Below are 21,660 nucleotides of genomic sequence, written 5' to 3' on the forward strand. Positions count from 1 at the left end.
AACTGGGATTTCAGGGGCTTAATCCAAATTTCTTCATAACTAAATTTTTCCATCTGAAAATTGGTGTTTTGAGGTAAAGCGAATCATCCAAATTGTGCTCCTATTTTGCTGAGTTTGTTCTACTGATCGGCTCCACTGGGGTGCTTTTTGGTGGCTTACTGTACCCACTGTACCCTCCAAAACCAGAGGTTTGAGGGCCAGAAGATAGCTGATGGGGTTAGATTTTTAAATGAAACTGAAATGAAAGTTCACTTCCTCATTGTGGATACCTCATGTGACAAGCCTGGTATCTTTTTAAAGTCAGTGTGACTAAAGACCCTCTCTGCTGCCTTCAAACCTTTGGAGAGGGCTTGCCTTCCCGCATTCATAGTATGGGAGCACCTGCCGGTTCTATGATGTACGTACTGTCTGGTCTTTTTCTACCGCTTGGTCTTTAAACCCTCCGTTTGTGTCTTTAGCTTGCCGTGCCTGCCAGGCTTTAAACTGTTGGTTTCAGGAAGTAAACGAAAATATTGTGCCGCTCAATTTGCCTCTTGTTTTTTTGACTAAAGAAAATCTTTTTTGAAAAGTTAAATGTCTGTTTGCACATCTAAACCTGGGGCTGAAACATAGCTTTTTTTGGAATATAATCTGAAGATTTACATGGCTGAACTTGCAGCTGTTTTGAATTTAAAAGAATCAGAAAAGAAAGTAGAATCCAGTTTGAGGGAGGTAGTCACTGAATTCTGTTCAAGTCTTTTTGCATTAAATATAGAAGTGGTGTTTTCAAAAGTACTTAAGTGCTTCCTTTGAAATAGATATTTCGATTATTAGAAAAACTGGTTAAAAAATAAAATGACTCTAGGATTTGAAAGCAATATATGGGAGGTGTCTTTCAATTACCTCTGAACAATGTGGATACTTAAATAGACCAATTAAGAAGAGCCCATGTATTCAAAAATTATGCAGATAAACTGATTTTTCAAAGGTTTGCCCCTTGAGAATGGTGGGGGGTGATTTCCCTTGATTAGATTTGTTGGCAAATCCTGTGAAGTCCCTGCCTCCCTCTCCTACCCAGTTCCCCCTACTTTGGATGAAAGTTTGGCATACCAGGTATCAGGAAATTTCTGAAAATCACTTTCTAAAGTGCTACTAAGTATTGGAAGTGGTATTCCAGTCATAAATCTACAGGTTACTCCTTGTGACAATAAATCCCAGAAAGTTTCCTGTATAATTCTGATTTGTATTGTCCTTTTGACAGACTTTACAGTGCTTTTTTTTAATGTAAAAATTTGGTCACAATATATGCAGATAATAGCTACTCTTCTTATGTTACCTTTCCTTTAACAGAAGGAAATGGCTGGTTTGCATGCTCCTGGCGTGCTCCTGTGCACAGGCACAGGTACATAAAGATCCCACTCTGGACCATCACTGGAATCTTTGGAAGAAAACCTATGGCAAACAATACAAGGAAAAAGTACGTGGGATTGTTACTTGGACAATTTGCTTTTGCTCGAGTATCCTATGCTTTCTCCCCCTCAAAATTATATTCTTACAAGCAATGTTTTCAATAAATGTTTACGCACTCATTTCTTGCCAGATTCTATTCTTGGTACCAGAGATATAGCAGGAAACAAAGTTCCTGTTTTTGTGGAGCTCATATGATAGCAGGGGAGACAGGAATTAAGTAAATAAATAAGCAGATATATAGTATGGTAGGTGGTGACAACTGCAGTAGAGAAAAATAAAGCAGGGCATGGGGGTCTAGCGAGACCTAGATCTGGAGGGCTCTGGGAGATGGCTGTGAGGGGCTGGAAGTGATTATTCTTTATATACAACAGAAAGCTCAGGGAAGTACCCTCATCAAAGGTGACACGTGAGCCAAGAATTCACAGAAACCAGGGAGCAAACAAAGTTGTAATGGGAATGCAGGTTCCAGGTTAAGGGGGATAAAGTACATGTTTGGGGACAAAAAGACCTATTTCAGTCCCTGGGCATAGAAGCACTACCAGATGTTGTTTTTTGACTTTCAATTCCCATGGTGTACTTTTGTTTTTATTTCGATGCATACTTATTGATTTTTTAAAAGATTTTATTTATTATTTGACACATAGAGAGAGAGTGAGAGAGAGAGCAACAAGTGGGGGGAGCTACAGGCAGAGGAAGAGGGAGAAGCAGGCTCCCCGCTGAGCAAGGAGGGCTCCATCCCAGGACCCTGGATCATGACCTGAGCTGAAGGCAGATGCTTAACCGACTGCGCCACCCAGGTGTCCCGGTTAAGGTCTTAAAAATCAGGAAATATATGGGGCACCTGGGTGGCTCAGTCGGTTAAGCATCTGCCTTTGGTTCAGGTCATGATCCCGGGGTCCTGGAATCGAGCCTGAGCCCCCTGTTGGGCTCCCTGCTCAGCAAGGAGTCTGCTTCTCCCTCCTCCCTTGCTCCTCCCCCACGCTCATTCTCTCTCTGTCAAGTAAATGAAATCTTTTTTTTAAAAAAAAGACCTTAACCCTAGCACTTCAAATAACTGAGTCTTATAACTACATACTATTTCTGAGTTTGGGGGTGCCTGGCTGGCTCAGGAGACTCTTAATCACAACTCTTATTCTCAGGGTCGTGAATTTAAGCCCCATGCTGGGCGTGGAGCCTACTCAAAATAATATTTCTGAGGGGCAGCTGGCTGACTCAGTCAGTGGAGCATGTAACTCTTGATCTCGGGGTTGTGGGTTCGAGCCTCACGTTGGGTATAGATTACTTAAAAATAAAATCTTTAAGATATATATATCTCTGACTTTGTAAGCAAGAATTATGTATTAACTTCTTTGATACATTATTTTTGTATAAAAATGACACTTTTAGTAGGATGTGCACTGAGTTGTTTTCTTAGTAGTGATGAATTTTACCCTCATCCAATCCCCTTTAGAAACAAGCCTCTAATTTCAAGGTTAACCAGAGTAAGTTGTTCAGTTAGCACCACTATCTGGTTAGATGAATACTATCTCTCTTTTTAATGATTCCGGTCCCTTGGAAGGAATGAAAATAACTTTTGATTAGTATTCTACTTTTATAATTTATTTCAAAGTTCAAATAACATAATGCTTTTGCACACTTAATAAACTATAGTATAGTGTAAATGTGACTTTTATATGCATGGAGAAACCAAAACTTTTATTTGACTCACTTTACTGTGGTATTTGCTTTACTGCAGTAGTCTGGGGCTGAGCCTACAGTAGTTTTTAGATATGCCTGTGACTATGTTCTTCTTCCTTACGTTTTAGAACGAGGAAGTAGCAAGGCGTCTTATCTGGGAAAAGAATCTAAAATTTGTGATGCTTCACAATCTGGAACACTCAATGGGAATGCATTCATATGATCTAGGCATGAACCATCTGGGAGACATGGTAAGTAAATTACAAATAATCCTACTTTCATCTCTGGGTACGCATGATTTCCATCTCCCCAAAGGCAATCTGAAGGTAAACAGCAAAGGAATGTGTGTGTGTACAAAGTTAGAAAACAGTAGAATTTAAGGACATAAGAATTTGCAGATTCCTTGTTTAGTCCTACTGTGACCACTTTCCTTACTAATTTTTTTTAGAGGCATACTTGAAACTCAGAGGCTAGTATTGCTTTTGTTTTTTATTAATTCTAGAAAGCACTGCCCAAAGAGTACTCACAATCTTTTAGAGTAAGTTACCATACTTATGTACATCTGAACTGATAATTCAGTATGATCCACCTGCCTTCTTAATGAGAGAGTGTGGGTATTTAATATCACAAATACTCTTGTTAGTTTTTAAATTTTTTTCTACCCTACAAAATTTTACTGTTGAGGCCAAAATTAAGAATCATAGTACCTCTTGGAAGAGAACACCCTGGGTAGATTAAATTTCTACCTAAATGCAAGCATCTTCTTTGTAATTCTTTCTCACAAGGAAAACCAGTTCAGTCCACTTTTTAGACAGCCCTTGTATAAAATTCTGCCTTGCTTTAAACCAAAAATCTGCCTTCCTGTAACTTCTAGTTTTTATCACTTTCTTCTTCTTCCCAATGCCTAAATGGTTGCTAGGACAGAGTGTGAAAGAGACCCAGATAATTCACCTATCAGATACTTAGCAATACCTATGTTGGTCACAACTACCACTAGTTTTTCTAGGTTGTTAAATTTATTCACAGTTACAGTTATTAGAATATTGAAAAGAAGGTCATAAGTAAAAGGAGATATATATATATTTGTCTTGTAGACCAGTGAAGAAGTGATATCTTTGATGAGTTCCCTGAGAGTTCCCAGCCAATGGCAGAGAAACATCACTTACAAGTCAAACTCTAATCAGAAATTGCCTGATTCTGTGGACTGGAGAGAGAAGGGGTGTGTTACTGAAGTGAAATACCAGGTGAGTATTGTTATCTCAGGCTTCTGTACACCCGGAAGAGCTCTCTCTTCTGTCAATACTTAGTCCAGCTACCTAATTTGGCAGCAGAATCTCCCTAATGTTATTTCTAATGATTTTTGTTATTCGTGTCTTCCCAACTAAATTGTAAGCTCCTTGAGGACAATGTCCACATATCATACTTTATTTGTATTCTCCACAGTTTAGTCCTTGTTTAGTCCTGCTGTGACCACTTTCCTCAACAAATTTTTTAGAGGAATATTTGAAACTTGCGGGCTACTATTGCTTTTGTTTTTTTATTAATTCTAGAAAGCCTTGTCTGAAGATTACTCACAATCTTTTAAAGTAAGTTACCATACTTACATAAATCTAAATTGATAATTAGAATACCAATGGTTAGAGCCACATTAGACAAAACTGTGAACTGAGCAAATATGTTTCTTTAAGACAGATTTTTAGTGCTCATACTATCGATCAACTGCACTGGACCTTCCACCAAGCCAATTGCCTGAGAAACAGTATTGTGTATGTGAGAGAATATTGATCAGGAAGTTTCTCCCTACATTTCAGGATTGAAGGAGAGGGAAAACCCAGAGCTGAGAGTGGCCTGTAAATTGTACCAGTCAACTCATGACTAGGCTTGCATTGTTACAGTAAGAAATACAGTGTGGGTTTTATAAATTTGTTCCTATGTTTTTGTATTTCCTTTAGTTCGCTTTAAGGGGTGCCTGGGTGGCTCAGTTGGTTAAGCATCGGACTCTTGATCTCAGCTCAGGTCTTGATCTCAGTGTTGTGAGTTCAAGCCCCATGTTGGACTCTATGCTGGCCATGGAGACTACTTTAAAAAAAAAAGTGGCAAAAATCCTAAATAAGGGTAAAACACATGTATCACCTTATAGATGAGGGTAAGGGAGAAGAAGCCGAGTGTTCTGAGCATCTGCCCCAGCTGGTAACCAATGAAGAAAGTAAACATATATTTTTATTTTTATTTATTTATTTATTTAATTTACTTTTTTAAAAGATTTTATTTATTTATTTGACAGAGAGATAGAGAGAGGGCACAAGTAGGCAGAGTGGCAGGCAGAGGAAGAAGGAGAAACAGGCTCTCCGCTGAGGAGGGAGACTGATGTGGGGCTCTATCCCAGGATCCTGGGATCATGACCTGAGCTGAAGGCAGACACTTAACCAACTGAGCCACCCAGGCGCCCCTTTTATTTATTTATTTTTAAAGATTTTATTTACTTATTTCAGAAAGAGTGAAAGCGAAAGAGAGTAAACATATTTTTTAAAGAATTAATTAATTTATATTTGAGAGAGAGCCCAGGTGTGGGGAGGGGCTGAGGGAGAGGGAGAAGCAGAATCTCCACTGAGGAGAGTGCCTGACACAGGGCTCCATCCCAGGACTCTGGGATCACGACCTGAGCCAAAGGCAGACGCTTAACTGACTGAGCCACCTAGGTGTCCCAAAAGTAAAAATTAAGAAGTGAATGGTACTGCTAATATCTTATTCTGTTCTTCCTAGATATTTTTCTTGCAATTTCTAGTTTCTTACTAGAACTTGGCTGGCTCAGTCAGTAGAGCATGCAACACTCAATCTCAGGGTCATGAGTTCAAGCCCCATGTTGGTCATGGAGGCTACTTAAAAAAATAAGAAAATAAAAGTTTGGGAAGATCCAGTAAAGTACACATTTAGGTATTAAATATAAACAATCTAATGGAGCTCCTTTCCCTGGATGCTTGCATTTTAATGGGTGATTTTGCTTTAACCAAAAGCAAATTCAATTTGCTTCCTTTGGGTAGAGAGCAAGGTGGAATGAAGGAAGAAGTGAAGAGAACAATTATGATAAGGCTCTGGATCTTTTTTAACTAAAGCAGCTTTGTGTTTTTCTGTTTGTTTATGCTTCCCTGTAAACTATCTTTGATCAAAAAATTATGAAGCTAAAAATGTGTGGAAAAAGGGACACCTGGGTGGCTCGGTCGTTAAGCGTCTGCCTTCGGCTCAGGTCATGATCCCAGGGTCCTGGGATCGAGCCCCGCATTGGGCTCCTTGCTCTGCAGGAAGCCTGCTTCTCCCTCTCCCACTCCCCCTGCTTGTATTCCCTCTCTCTGTCAAATAAATAAAATCTTTAAAAAAAAAAAGTTTGAGAATATTTAACCATATATTTTCAGGCCTTATTTGACAGGAGAAAAGGTATTTTAGGTCAAGAGCTCCTCTCAAAATCACTGTACTGTAGATGACTATCTACCTTACTTATGGGTGAAGATAGCTGGGATCTAGTGCATGCTCAGTAGGTACTGTTTCTTAATATATTTGATTATGGCAATTATGCTCTGAGCTCAGCCATTTGCAAATGTCTCTCAATATAGGACCTTGCTCAGAGAATAATCAAGTATTTCATCTTCATGCCCATGTCTAAGAAATGAAGAAACTGTAGTGCGGGGAGCTGTTCCTGTAACAACCGACAGAACTGACATGTTGGGAGGTACCCAGTTTGTGTTATGGAAGTCCTCCTTCCCTACTCTCTGATTACCTTTGTGACCTTGTCTCTGTTTTAGGGTGCTTGTGGTGCTTGTTGGGCTTTCAGCGCTGTGGGGGCCCTGGAAGCACAGCTGAAGCTGAAAACAGGAAAGCTGGTATCCCTGAGTGCACAGAACCTGGTAGATTGCTCAACTGAAAAATACAGGAATGAAGGCTGCCATGGTGGCTTCATGACAGAGGCTTTCCAGTATATTATTGATAACAAGGGCATCGATTCGGAAGCTTCCTATCCCTACAAAGCTATGGTGTGTCACAAGCAAACTTTTTTGGGACTTTATGCTATCCCTTGACTAACTGAATTAAACTCACAACCAAGCCAATCGCTTGAGAAGCAGTGTATGAAAATCCTGATCAAGAATTCTTAAATTTTCAAGAGTTCGCTGCATTAGTCAGTAGTCTTCTTAATTCATCAGTGGCACAATGGTCTTAAACAAGTAGAATTCATGAAAAATGGATTTTCAGTAAACCTTAGATTTCTTTCTGTTCATCTGCTTGGTATTTCAACTTGTTTTTCCTACGGCCTCCCATGCTCAACCTCATTCTCAGATCATCAACCACATCATTCTCCTACCTACTAAAAAGCTAAATAATGCTCTCTTCTTTCTCCTCACAAGTTCATGACATATTTTGTTAAATGAATTAATATATCCATATTACTGAAAATTTAGAAAACATAAAAATACCACTCCAAAACATTCTACCTTAACCACCATTATTTTGGTTTATTTCTTTCAAGTTCTTTGTCCTATTAAGCATTTAAAAAACCATACATGTATGCACAACAAAAGTGAATATTTATAACCTCTCTTTCCTACTAAAATATGCACTCGTAAGTGTTTTTCAGATTATATGGTCTTTATAAACCATCATTATGCACGCATTATATCATCAAAAAGATTTTAAAGAAGTTCTAGTATAGAGTTTATGATCTTTACATAGTATACCCCTACAATCCACCTGAGAGGGACATTATCCAGCAACTTTTGCATGCATGAAGATGTTCACAATTTAAAACAATATAATCATTATGTATTTCCTCTGTTACTGGTGAAACATGGAACTGTTAGGGTTTTGGAAGATTTGATTTTTCTTCCTTTAAAAAGAAGAAGGAACCTTAGGCATCTGAAAGGCTAAATGAGGAAAGAAAGCATATTTGAAATCCAGACTTAGGATGTTGGTAATATAAAGGAAGTTGATTTATACCTTTTTTTGCAGGATGGAAAGTGCAGGTATGACTCAAGAAATCGAGCTGCCACATGTTCAAAGTATACTGAACTTCCCTTTGGCAGCGAAGATGCCTTGAAGGAAGCTGTGGCCAATAAAGGACCTGTGTCTGTTGCTATTGATGCAAAACACTCTTCTTTCTACCTGTACAGAAGTGGTAAAAACTCAGATGTGCTATCTTCTTATTATATGCGGCCCCTGTACCATAAGAAAGAATATTATCCTTCCCCATCACCCCACCTCTGATTGCTCAGGTTAAACAGAATCCTTCATTTCATATATGTATTTTATATCCAGTTCTAATTAGTAAAGTAATACTCAACAAAATTTCCTAGTACTATAGGCCAAGTACTATGATAAATTCTTTCCATGCATTATCTTATTTAATCCTCACAATAACCCTATTTTAGAGATGAACAAGTCTTAGGCAGTTAACTTGCCAAAAGTCATACAGTCTGGAAGTGGTCAGCTAGGATTAGAAACCATGCTACTTTGACTCCAGAGCCTGGGCTCCTAACCCCTGGAGCCACTGTGCACTGTAGGTGCAGCACTGCGGGATACAAGGAGGGCACCCGCCAGTGTTAGAGCATTGTGTTAAACCAAGTAAATGGCTATACTGTTTTATTTAAAAAAAAAAAAAGCCTCACCCAAAGATCATTTCATCTAGTAAAGAATAAAAATATACGGAATAAACTATTTAGGAATATATACAAAGAAATACAGTAACTGACATAACTGACTATCTATAAATTAAAAATGATTAGGAAAAGGGGGCACCTGGGTGGCTCAGTCGGTTAAGTATCCAACTCTTGATTTCAGCTCAGGTCATGATCTCAGGGTAGTGAGATTGAGCCCCATGTCAGGCTCTACACTCAGCACAGAGTCTGCTTGGGATTCTCTCTCTCTCTCTCTCTCCCTCTGCCCCTCCTCTTGCTCGTGCTCACTCGTGGTCTCTCTCTCAAATAAATAAATAAATAAAATCTTTAAAAAATAATTAGAAAAAGGTAGCTGTTTATCAAAGATTTCTGAGGGAACTGTGACTGGATCAATGCCAAACTTGGCAAGAAAACCAATAAATACAGAATTGATGGCAAAGAATTATGAACTCCACATAGTTTAATGAGAGTATATGTTCCTAAAATCATAATTCAACTTGCTTGCCATGTATATAAAACAGTCTACTAAAAGCAATAGCATTTTCAAATGTCCTTATTATCACATACCGTTCACTCTTTTTCTCCACCTATATTTTATTCTCAGGTGTCTACTATGACCCATCCTGTACTCAGAATGTGAATCATGGTGTATTAGTGGTTGGCTATGGTAACCTTAATGGGAAAGACTACTGGCTTGTGAAAAACAGGTAATATATTTGCACTTTAGTGCATATTTAATTAAAATAAGGAATTCGATGGTGCTTCAACAAATGCTTTCCTGTGATGATGATGATTATGATAATGACAATGATAAACATTCATAGCTTCTTATAAAGTAACATTATAAATTAATTACTCAGTGCCCCCATTTCCTCACTTCCTATTCTGGCTTCAGCAGTTTATTTTCATGATTTTTCTTCTAGAATACTTCTCTGACCGTTCCTTCTCAGTCTCCTTTATAAATATCTATTCCTCTGCTTAGCCCCCAAATGTTGGTCTTTCCTCCGGGGCTCCATCCTTTGCCCATTACTCTTCTTAGCCTACACTTTTCTTGTGATTTTAGCCATAACCTATATGCTGATAGCTTTAAAGCTCAAGCTCTAGCTCTATCCTCTGCCCTGAAATTCGGACTTATTTATCTGGACATATCCACTTCCATGTATCTTAGTTTCTCCAAACTCAGTATATTCAAGGAATTCAGTACCCTCTCTACCATATTGTGTCCTTCCCCAGAACTTCCTATCTCACTAAATGGCAACAACATACAACACAGTCACCCAATTAGATACTATAGATTTGTTGTAGGCCAGATCTAATCAAGCAATAAGTCAAACTAATTTCCCACATATCTGTCCTTGCTTCTGTCACCTCTCCATTTCTTCCATTATTGCTTTGGTTCAGACATCTCTTGCCTGGACTATTCCTGTAGCCTTCAAGCTGGTCTCCTTTACTCTCAAATCCATCTTTTGTAAACTGCTTCCAAACTGGTATGTCTCAGATATGACAAACTGGGCTTATAATTGTTCTACAGAGTACCATTTGGTATAAAATTAATGTTCCCTAGTGGAGAAGACAAGTCATCTATGTTGTGGTCCCTGCCTGGCTTGCCAGGCTCAGTTGCTGGCACTTGTCTCACACTTTTCATTCCAGTTACATTGAACTATACACAGAGTTCCCATACATACCATTTTATCTTTAATATCTTCATGTCTTGGTTATGCTGTTCCCTCTGCCGGGAACATTCTTTCTCCTCACTTGGTTTATTTCTCCTTTTCCTTCAAAACCAGCTAAGGCATTCTCTATACCAGAAATTTCCTTCTAAATCCTTGGGCTGGGTAAAATGTCTTTTTTCTACGTTTGCAAAATGTCTTATGTACACTGGAGTATTTTATACATTATATTTAAATTGTATGTTTACCTATCTATGACTAATATTCGGTATGCACCTTTGGGGTAAAGATCTGTATTGTCCTTGTGTCCTTAGCACAATACATGGCACACATAGAAGGTGGTAGTATTTGTATGGCCTATTGGGAAAGTAGTTGAGGAAACAATATCTTGGTTCACTTGTAACCTATTCACAGCACTGATCAGCTTGGGCCTGGACCAGTGATAATGTTTTTATATGAAGCAATGTTTTCACTTACATCTTTTTTCTTGTTGACTTCCTACAGTATGTATTCTAACTTCCCTTCCCTATTGAAACTGCTCTTCTGGAAGACCATTTATATCTTTTAGTGTTTAAATTCAAAACTCCTTCTCAGCACTTACTCATTCAGTGAGCATTTACTAGGCATCTACAATGTGATGGGCATTACCTAGGCCCTGGAAATACAAAAATTAATGAGAAATCATCCTGTCCTAAAAAAAGCTCACATAACAGTCCAGTGGGGAATTAGATATATTTTTAAAACAATAAAACACAACACATCACGGTATAATGATATATGTCTCAATGGCTATGGGGCCATAGATGAGGAGATGCCTAACTGCCTAAAAGTTTCACAGAGAAGGTGCTACTTATTTGCATTAAGTTTTCAGATGAGTGGAATTGTTCATGTGTTAGAGGAGGAAAATAAATGGCCCAATCACCTAAGAAGGATATGCAATGGCACACAAATGTGAAAAATCTCTCGGCTTTATGAACTCTCTACTGCATTTATTTCTTTGGCATCTACGAAATAAGACATAACACTATCCTGACTCATTTTGCTGTATCAGCTTTAGCCTCATTTCTTACTTTCTTCCACCTGTCCCTTATGCTCAAGCTCTAGCTGTACTAACGAATACTCATCTGCAACTTTAGTTTCAACTATTGCCATTATGTGGGTGACAGCCAATTCACAAACTCTAAAAACGATCTCTCTACTAAGCAACAGACTTCCATGTCCAACTTCCAACTTGACAGCTTTGTGAAAAAATCCAAATTTCCAGGTCGCCTGGGTGGCTCAGTCAGTTAAGAAACTGACTCTTGGTTTCAGCTCAGGTTGTGGTCTCATGGGTTTTAAGGTGGAACCTCGGGCCCCCAGCTGCCCTGCCCTCCACACTCAGCAGGGAGTCTGCTTGAAGAGTCTCTCCCTCTGCCCCTCCTGCCACTCACATGTGCTCTCTCTCTAAAAAATAAATAAATCTTTTTTAAAAAATCCAAATTTCCAGGTGCCTGGGTGGCTCAGTTGGTTAAGCATCTGCCTTAGCTTGGGTCATGATCCCAGGGTCCATGGGAGTCCCATGTCAGGCTCCCTGCTCAGTTGGGAGTCTACGTCTCCTTCTGCCCCTCCCTGCTTGTGTTCTCTCTGTCTCTTGCTCCCTCTCTCTCTTAAATAAGTAAAATCTTTAAAAAAATGCAAATTTCCCACCTGCCTACCCTACTGCTACTCACAACACACACACTCTCTCTCTCTCTCAACAAGTCTAAATTCAAATTCCCTCTCTCCTTCCATCTAAACTTTCCTTCCACTCTCCACCCCTGAAAAGTATTTTAGAATAAGCCCAAGGGAAAATAATTCCCTATTTTGAGTAATGCATCACCATCTTCAGGTTATCAAAGCCTTGGTATCATCTTGGACTCTCCTTTCTCTCCTTCAATCCATATAGCCCTGTCCATTCGGCCTTTGAATCATATTTTATATTTCTTTCTATTCCTGCTCTATTTCAGATTCCATTCTCACCCAGCCTCGGAAGTATCTTCTTAAAATACAGATCATGTAAACCCATGGTCAAAAATTCTAAATAGTTTACCATTGTCATCATAATGAAGTCTAAATTCCTAATCAGGTGTTCAAGATTCTCCATTATCTAGTTTCCAACATAGCTTTCTAGACTTTTCTCCCCCTATGTTCTCATGCACCCATATTTACACTCTGGCCACAGTGAACTACTTACTCATCATTCCTAAGTTTATAGACACTTAGCTATTTCTGTTTCTTATGCTATTTTATCTTTCTGAAATGCCCTTAAAGCCCATTGCTGCCTACAGAAATCCCACCTGTCTATGGTGAAATGGGCACTTGCATACATTCCAGTGGAAGAATAAATTGTTACAATCCTTCTTGAAAGCAATTCGATAATATGAATCAAAACCTTTTTCAATGTTCACATTCTTTGTCCAATTTTTTCTCATTTCTTTGAATCTATATGAAGAAAATAATCCTAAATATGGGGAAAGCTTCATACCCAATTTATGTAAATTGTAGCATTCATTCTTCTTCTTTAATAGTGAAAACCAGGGCGCCTGGGTGACTCAGATGGTTGAGTGTCTGCCTTTGGCTAATACCTAATAGGGACAATATTAAACTATTACACACTCAAGCCCATGTATTAGAAATTATATTTACTCAGACTATTATTAATAACCTGATAAAATACTTATAATAGATTTTTTAAAATTTTTTTATTGTTATGTTAATCACCATACATTACATCATTAGTTTTGGATGTAGTGTTCCATGATTCATTGTTTGTGCATAACACCCAGTGCTGCACGCAGAACGTGCCCTCTTTAATACCCATCACCAGGCTAACCCATCCCCCCAACCCCCTCCCCTCTAGAACCCTCAGTTTGTTTTTCAGAGTCCATCGTCTCTCATGGTTGGTCTCCCCCTCCGATTTCCCCCCCTTCATTCTTCCCCTCCTGCTATCTTCTTCTTTTTTTTTCTTAACATATATTGCATTATTATAATAGATGTTTAAATGGAGAATACTGGGCCACCTGGGTGGCTCAGTCATTAAGCATTTGCCTTTGACTTAGGTCATGATCCCAGGGTCCTGGGATCGAGCCCCACATCAGGCTCCCTGCTTGGCAGGAGGCCTGCTTCTCCCTCTCCCACTCCCCCTGCTTATGTTCCTGCTCTCGCTGTGTCTCTCTCTGTCAAATAAATAAATAATGATCTTTACATAGTATACCCCTACAATCCACCTGAGAGGGACATTATCCAGCAACTTTTGCATGCATGAAGATGTTCACAATTTAAAACAATATAATCATTATGTATTTCCTCTGTTACTGGTGAAACATGGAACTGTTAGGGTTTTGGAAGATTTGATTTTTCTTCCTTTAAAAGGAAGAAGGAACCTTAGGCATCTGAAAGGCTAAATGAAGAAAGAAAGCATATTTGAAATCCAGACTTAGAATGTTGGTAATATAAAGGAAGTTGATTTATACCTTTTTTGGCAAGATGGAAAGTGCAGGTATGACTCAAGAAATCGAGCTACCACATGTTCAAAGTATACTGAACTTCCCTTTGGCAGTGAAGATGCCTTGAAGCCAGGCAGATCTTGGTTAGAATACTAGTTCCCTTGGGGCACCTGGGTGGCACAGTGAGCTAAGCTTCTGACTCTTGGTTTCGGCTCAGGTCATGATCTTAGGGTCATGCATTTGAGCTCTACATCAGGCTCCACACTCAGTGGGGAGTCTGCTTGAGATTCTTTCCTTCTCCCTCTCCCTCCCCATCTGCCCCTCCCACGTGCATGCATGCACTCTCTCACTTGCTCTTTCTCTCTCAAATAAATAAATAAATAAAATATTTAAATGTTCAGCAATAGATAAATAGATAAGGAAGATGGGATACACACACACACACACACACACACACACACACAATAGACTATTACTCAGCCATAGAAAAAGAATGAAATCTTGTCATTCATGACAACACGTATGAACCTAGCATAATGCTAAGTGAAATAAGTTAGATAAACAAATACCATATGATTTCACTTATATGTAGAATCTAAAAAATAGAACAAAACAGAAATAGCGTCCTAGATACAAGAAGCAAACTAGTGGTTACCAGAAGGGGAAGGGTTTGGGTAGATGGGAAAAATAGGTAAAAGGGGATTAACAGGTACAAACTTTCAGTTATAAAATAAATAGGTCATGGGGATATAATGTACAGTATAGAGAATATTGTCAATAATATTGTAATAACTTTGTATAGTGACAGGTGGTAACTAGACTTAGCATGAGGATCATTTATAATGTATAAAAATATCAAATCACTGCGAAATCATGCTTGAAACTAATAGGATATTGTATGTCAATTATGCTTTTTCTTTTTAAAAAGGGAGGAGTTTAATCTAATCTACAGATCAATGAGTAATGGAGGCCCGAAGTTATTGGGCATAGAATAATTTTAGCCTGGGGAAAAAAATTAAAAGCATTAACTATAAGCTAATGAGAACCTTAAATGTGAGTGACACACACTCCCCAAAAACTAAGAAAGCACCCAGAACACCTTTAAGCAATATCTGGTGAACTCTCTAAGATAAATAGTTGCAAAATTGATGGGTCTCTAGATAATGAGGTAAGTCAATGGAGCTGATGGATGGGAGACTGGAATGCCTCCTTTTCATCCATAAATGGATTAAATTAGTAAAATACAAGTTGGAAAAAAAGAACATATTCCATTTTCCCTCACTGAAAGCTACTGTCTGATCTTTCAGGAGATCCTGACTCTTAGAGTTAATGTTCTGCATTAAACTCATATGTACTGCCTCCTCTCCATGGAATCAGAGGCTGGAAAAGAGTTAAAAAAGGAAAAAGTTATAATCTAATGATTTTTCTTAGAGATTTCTCTACAAAGAGATTAGGAATGTACATATTGATTTATAACTCAAATAGGATATTTATTCCCACTACTCCACTGAAATCACTCTTGTCAAAATCAACAATCACCTCCATCTTGCCTCATTAAATAGTTGTCAGGTCTCATCTTCCTGCACTCTTAACATTTGATGTATGGTTACTCTCTACTTTCCAAAACACTTTGACTTTCAGGGGACCATACCCCCCTGATTTTCTTCCTACTTTACCTCTCAGTCTCCTGAGTTCTATAGTTCCTCTTATTCTTCCTCACTTTTATTTATTTTTTTTAAAGATTTTATTTATGTATTTATTTGACACACACACACACACACACACACACAGCGAGCAGGAACACAAGCAGGGGGAGTGGGAGAGGGAGAAGCAGGCTTCCCGTGGAGCAGGGAGCCCAATGCAGGGCTCGATCCCAGGACCCTGGGATCATGACCTGAGCAGAAGGCAGACACTTAACAACTGAGCCACCCAGGCGCCCCCTCACTTTTAAATACTATAATGCCTCAGGCCTCAATTTCTCTCTCTCTTTATACTCTTTTGATGATCTCATTTAGTGTCAGGGTTTTAAACAACAAGCAGATGATGACTCTCAACTTTACACCTTCAGCCCTATCTCTTTTCTGAACTCCAGACTCCATATCCAAAAGCCTACTATTTGACTTCTCCACCTGAGTATCTATAGGCCCCTTTAACTTAGCACGTCCAAAACAGACTCTTGACACCCTGCCCACTGCTCCAATTTTTCCCATCTCAGTGTATGCCAACAGCATTTACCCCAGGTCAAAATATTGGAACCATCCTTTCTTTCTTCGTTTGATACCTCACACCTAACCCATCAGCATATTCTGTCATTTCTATCATCATTAAATTTTCCCAAATCTTACCACTTCTCAATATCTCTACTGTTACTGCTCTAATTCAAGTCACCATCCATCTGTCTCTTGGTCTATTGCAATAGTCTCCTGACTGGTAGTTACTTCCCCTCTTTGTTTGTTTGCTATACAGTAGCCAGGATGATCTTTCTGAAGCATAAAGCAGATGATGTTACTCCTCCCCAAATGCTCTAATGGCTTTCCTTTACACACAGAACAAAATCCATGACCTATAAAGCCATGACAGTTTCTGGCCTCAGCCTGTATCGCCAACGACATTTCCCACTACATTCACCTGTCTCACTCAGCTCCAAGAACACTAGCTTTTTTTCAGTAACTTTTCTCAAGGTACACTTGCTATTTCTCACACATCAGGTTTATTCCAGCTCTTTTTCCAAATCTTTGCATCATTTGCACCTTCACTTACTGTCTTTGCTCAAATATTTCCTCAGGGAAGCATTCCCTAACTACTCCTTCTAAAATATAGCCCTGAGGGATGCGTGGGTGGCTCAGTTCGTTAAGCATCTTCCTTCAGCTCAGGTCATTGATACCAGGGTCCTGCGATCGAGTCCCGCATTGGGCTCCTTGCTCGGCAGGGAGCCTGCTCCCTCTCCCTGCCACTCCCCCTGCTTGTGGGTGTGCTCTCTCTCTCTCTCTGACAAATAAATAAATAAAGTCTTTAAAATAAATAAGTAAAATAAATAAATAAATAAAATGTAGCCCCAATTCCCAACATTCCATATCTCCTTACTCTGCTTTATTTTTCTTTATAGTACTTCTATTTTATCATATTATTTATTTGTTTATTGTATGTTTCCTATGTAGGCTTTGAAAAGACTTCGTCTATCTTGTTTGCCTAATGCCTAGAATAGTATCTGGCACAGCCTAGGAAGCTCAGAACTGCAGTTTATTACAAAAGAAACTGGCATACATTCTAGAAGGAATGTCTAACAAGTTAGTAGTCTACAATACGCAGGGAGAAGATAGGGTGGCCAACCATCTCACCATGTCAAATACTAATGGGTTTCCTAGGCCACAGGGCTTTTTTTTTTTTTTAAACCAGAATAGTCCCTGGCAAACTGGACTGTTGGTTACTCTAGAAAAAGGCTGTATTTTTTTTAAAGGGATTAGACTCTACTTGAGTCCAATCAAATGGACTCAGACTTGGATCATAACAAACATAGCCACCTCTACTTACTGAGTATTTACTACATATACAGACACTGTGCAAGTACTTTAAATACATTTTCTCACTTAATTTTTAAGGTAACCTCCGAGATATGCATTTTATCTCCATAATACAGAATAGGAAACTCATGATACTAACAGAGTTAAGAAACTTGCCTGCAGGTAAATGGTTTGAATGAAAGGGCTATAGAGCCAGTAACAATAAACAACTTGGTAAGGACTAGAATGAACATTTGGAGCAGACGTTGCATAGTTCTGAAGGAAAGAATTTGTCCTCATGTTTATTTAGCTTGAGATTTTTAATCAGTTTTATTCTTTAAGGGAGGGTTAGCAGGACTCAGTCAAAAAGAGGTTTGGGATTTCTACAAAGTTTGGGACAGTTGATCTTGGTTTATGAAGCTGGGAAGAGTAAGCTATCCAGATTCTGAATAGGACCTCACTGAGTTCATACTGTTAGTAATTAGAACTCAATTCAACTTTCGTTACCAGAACTTAGGTTCAAATTCAATTTGTCTAAAATTTTTTACCTACTTTTTAAAAAATTTTATTTTATTATGTTAATTACCATACATTACATCATTTTGTAGTGTTCCATGATTCATTGTTTGCATATAATACCCAATGCTCCATCCAATACGTGCCCTCTTTAATACCCATCACCAGGCTAACCCATCCCCCCAACCCCTTCTCCTCTAGAATCCTCAGTTTGTTTCTCAGAGTCCATAGTCTCTCATCGTTCATCTCCTCTGGAACAAATAATACATTATATGTTAAAAAAAAAAAAAGATAATAGGAAGGGAAAAATGAAGAGGGGGAAATCGGAGGGGGAGATTTACATACTTTTTTAAGGCAGTGAAATAATTACAAAGCAAGATATAGTAAGATATCGATTATATAAGATCCTGGATGTTCTGGTCTGAATTTCATCCCTCATGCTACCTCACTCACAGGAATAATGTAGGGTTAGGGATAGTATAAATGTTAGAGTAGGCCTTGGAGTAAAACAATCCTAGATTTGTGCCCTGGCTTCATAATTAACCATCTGAGCAAGCCATTTTACCACTTTGACCATTTTCCTTTTCAGTACAAAGAAGATACTACCCACCTCACAGGGTGGTAATAAAGTGAGGTAGTATATGTTAAGGTGCTTAGCACAGAGCTAAGTGCTCAATAAATGATGGCTATTAATATTAATAATAGCTTCACCAGAATTTATTATTATTGTCTTTGGATACTAAAAGAATACTGCATCCATTGATAAGAGGTAACAGTGGAGTTTGGATTTTATTCTAAAGATTTTGGGGAGGCATTAAAGGATTTTAAGCAGTGAAGTGGCAATAAATGAAAGGAAACAATAAAGAAGCCGTGAAAGAGTTTAAGAAGGAGTGAGCAGAGAGAGAAGGGAAAAAACAGGACACGTTATTATCTTAAGGCCAGGAGAGAAGTGGAGACAACCTCGTTAAGTGATAAGAGAAAAATAAGACCTGCGAAGTGTCCACTGTATGGCTGATACAGAGAATATTTCAGGCCCATTAGAGCACAGCCATTTTAAATGATGCTATTTGTCTGCTTTGCAATAAAGCAACATTTCTTAGTTTCTCCACCGCATGCAAAGACACAACCCACCTTTCCTTTGAGTCCTGAGCAAAAATTTGCAACGGCTTCCCTTTGCCTATGGAATTCAAACTACAGGCTCCTTAGCCTGTTGTTCTAAGCTCTTCACAACATAGCCCCAAACCAACTTTCTATCTTTTTTGTCTCCTACTACCCTAAAGACATCCAATTTTCCCTTCAACTAAATGTCTTGCTGTCCTCAGTAGGCATTTTCTCAAATTCATGCTTTTATTTGTATCCTAGTTATAGCACTTAATGAATTTGCTTCATAATTATTTGTATATCTGCAATTACAAAATCTCAGAGTCATAAGAAAACTTAAGAAAATATTTCTCTCACAAAAATCTTGTCAGTTTTTTCACTAGTCTGTGGCAAAATGAGACAAAAAGAATATTTTGGTGTATCCTTCATAAATATATAAATTTATTTGGCTCAAAGGACTATCCTTTAATTGGAGACTATGTCCTCTTAAGTTTTGTTTTGGTGTTGAGACATCCTTTCTTTTACAATATGATGGTGATATAAAGAGTATTTTTTTTTAATGTCTGTACTTGCTAATTTAAAAATTGGTAACTTTGGGGTGCCTGGGTGACTCAATCAGTTAAGCATCTGACTTGATTTTGGTCATGATCTCAGGGACATGGGATTAAATCCCACATTGCGCACCGTGCTCAGTGTGGAGTCTGCTTGAGATTCTCTCTCCCTCTCCCTCTGCCCCTGCCCCTATCCCTGCTCACTCGCTCTCTCTCTAAAAATCAATCAATAAAATCTTTAAAATACCTCTAAAATATTGATCTTTAAAATACCTGTAAAATATTGGTAACTTTATGTAAATTTGCAAAATTTTTTTAATTCTCAAAGTTCATAAAATAAAAAAGCGAGAGAACCATTGATCTCTTCTAACCCTTACCTGACCCACAAATTCCCTCTGCAACATCTCTAACAAGTTATACAAACCTCTGATTGAACACTTCCAGAGCCAGTGGAAGTGTTAGAAGCCACCTCCTCCTAAGATAGCATATTCCATTTTTTCACAGCTTTACCTATGAGAAAATCTTACCTCAGCTCCACTTCTAGGTCAAAAAGCTGTTTGAGAGCTGCACTTTTTATTGCTTACTTCAGAATTCCCTACTTTATGCCTTTTCCATGGTAGTCACTCAAAAATATTTCTTAATTGACATTCTCTAAAGGAATCTAAGTTTGACAAAAATTATAACCTATGATCCTGTAATGCAAAAACATCTAGCGATGGGGTCTTGGAAAGGACAATAACACCCTTTTCCTGCAGGAGGCATATTTACAAAGTAGGGGGATTAACGGTTTGGGATGGAATTTGTATTGTTTTCCTTAGGTATTAAGTCTATTCATCAATATAGCACTAAAGCTTTCCAGACTATCCTTTGAAAATTGCCTAAAAGCCCTGGGGAAATTATTATATTATTTTGTTCTAATTTTGTTTTATAGCTTTTCATATATAATCACTTTAGGAGAAAAACAATCTAGGAGATAAAAAGTTGATAATATGATTTGATTATATTCATTTGTAATTTTGTGTTATTTCTTTTTCTAAAGCTGGGGCCTCAACTTTGGTGAACAAGGATATATTCGGATGGCAAGAAATAGTGGAAATCACTGTGGGATTGCTAGTTATCCCTCTTACCCAGAAATCTAGAGGATCTCTTCATTTTATAACAAGTCCAAAAAAACGAAACACTTTCTCTTAACTTAATTTTACCTGCTATAACCTGTAGAAATAAGTATGTGTGGCCAGTGTATATTTACTGTACTAATAGAATATATTTTGACTCTTCTATTTTTTTTAGCTTTGCAGATATTGGAAAAATTTTGCTACATAAATTAATAATGCACTATAGATATACCTGTATGAGAACTGGTCAACTGAAGAAATCTGTCATGCTTGTTTTGTCACTCTTATTTTACATGCTTTGTCTTTTTAAGTTCCCGGATACCCTTTTGTAATATGATGGCATATAAATGCTTAATAAATATCTCTTTTCAACTTTGTATCATTACCACATACCATTCTTTTCTTATCCTTAGATAACTATTATAACCTATCATGAGGATGTAAATTATAGTATGCTGGTGAAGGGCTTTGGCAAATTTAATGGAGGAAACTACTAGGTTATTAATGTTGTGAGGGCTCAGATTATATCTTTGCACATTAAAGGATTAGATAATTTTTTTAAAGTAGGCAAATACTTAAGATGCAATCTGTTTTTAAGCACTTTAGAAGAATCATTTTAATGATCAACAATTAATATACTAATTATTAGCAATTTGGCCAAAACCTTTTGGGGGCAAATAATTAAGTCAACCTGAATAAAATAACCAAACTGCATCTCTTTTAAAATATTCCATTACTGGGGTACCTGGGTGGCTCAGTCAATAAATGCTGGGCGTGGAGACTACTTTAAAAAAAATTCCATTACTGATATTTTTATCTAATTCAGATTGAGCTTTGTCCCAACTGCTCTAGAATAGTAGACAGATTCTGAAGATGCAGTAAGAACTTTAAATTTTGGGGCGCCTAGTTGGCTGTCAGTTAAACCACCCACTCTTGATTTCCGCTCAGGTCATGATC

General features: G+C 38.1%; 1 protein-coding gene across 1 annotated transcript; it reads left to right on the forward strand.

Moving 5' to 3' along the window:
* Nucleotides 1-244: 244 nt before the first annotated feature.
* CTSS (cathepsin S) lies at nt 245-21,080 on the forward strand. The gene is made up of 8 exons (XM_025858304.2): nt 245-397; nt 1,330-1,456; nt 3,255-3,377; nt 4,221-4,370; nt 6,924-7,151; nt 8,122-8,287; nt 9,391-9,493; nt 20,628-21,080. Exons 1-8 carry the CDS (start codon nt 372-374, stop codon nt 20,725-20,727), a joined length of 1,023 nt encoding a protein of 340 aa, XP_025714089.1. The 5' UTR covers nt 245-371; the 3' UTR covers nt 20,728-21,080.
* Nucleotides 21,081-21,660: the final 580 nt, after the last annotated feature.

Source organism: Callorhinus ursinus, unplaced genomic scaffold (genome assembly GCF_003265705.2).
Source record: "Callorhinus ursinus isolate GAN/ISIS: 27379988/994484 unplaced genomic scaffold, GSC_fseal_2.0 scaffold90, whole genome shotgun sequence".
Taxonomy (NCBI): Eukaryota; Metazoa; Chordata; class Mammalia; order Carnivora; family Otariidae; genus Callorhinus; species Callorhinus ursinus.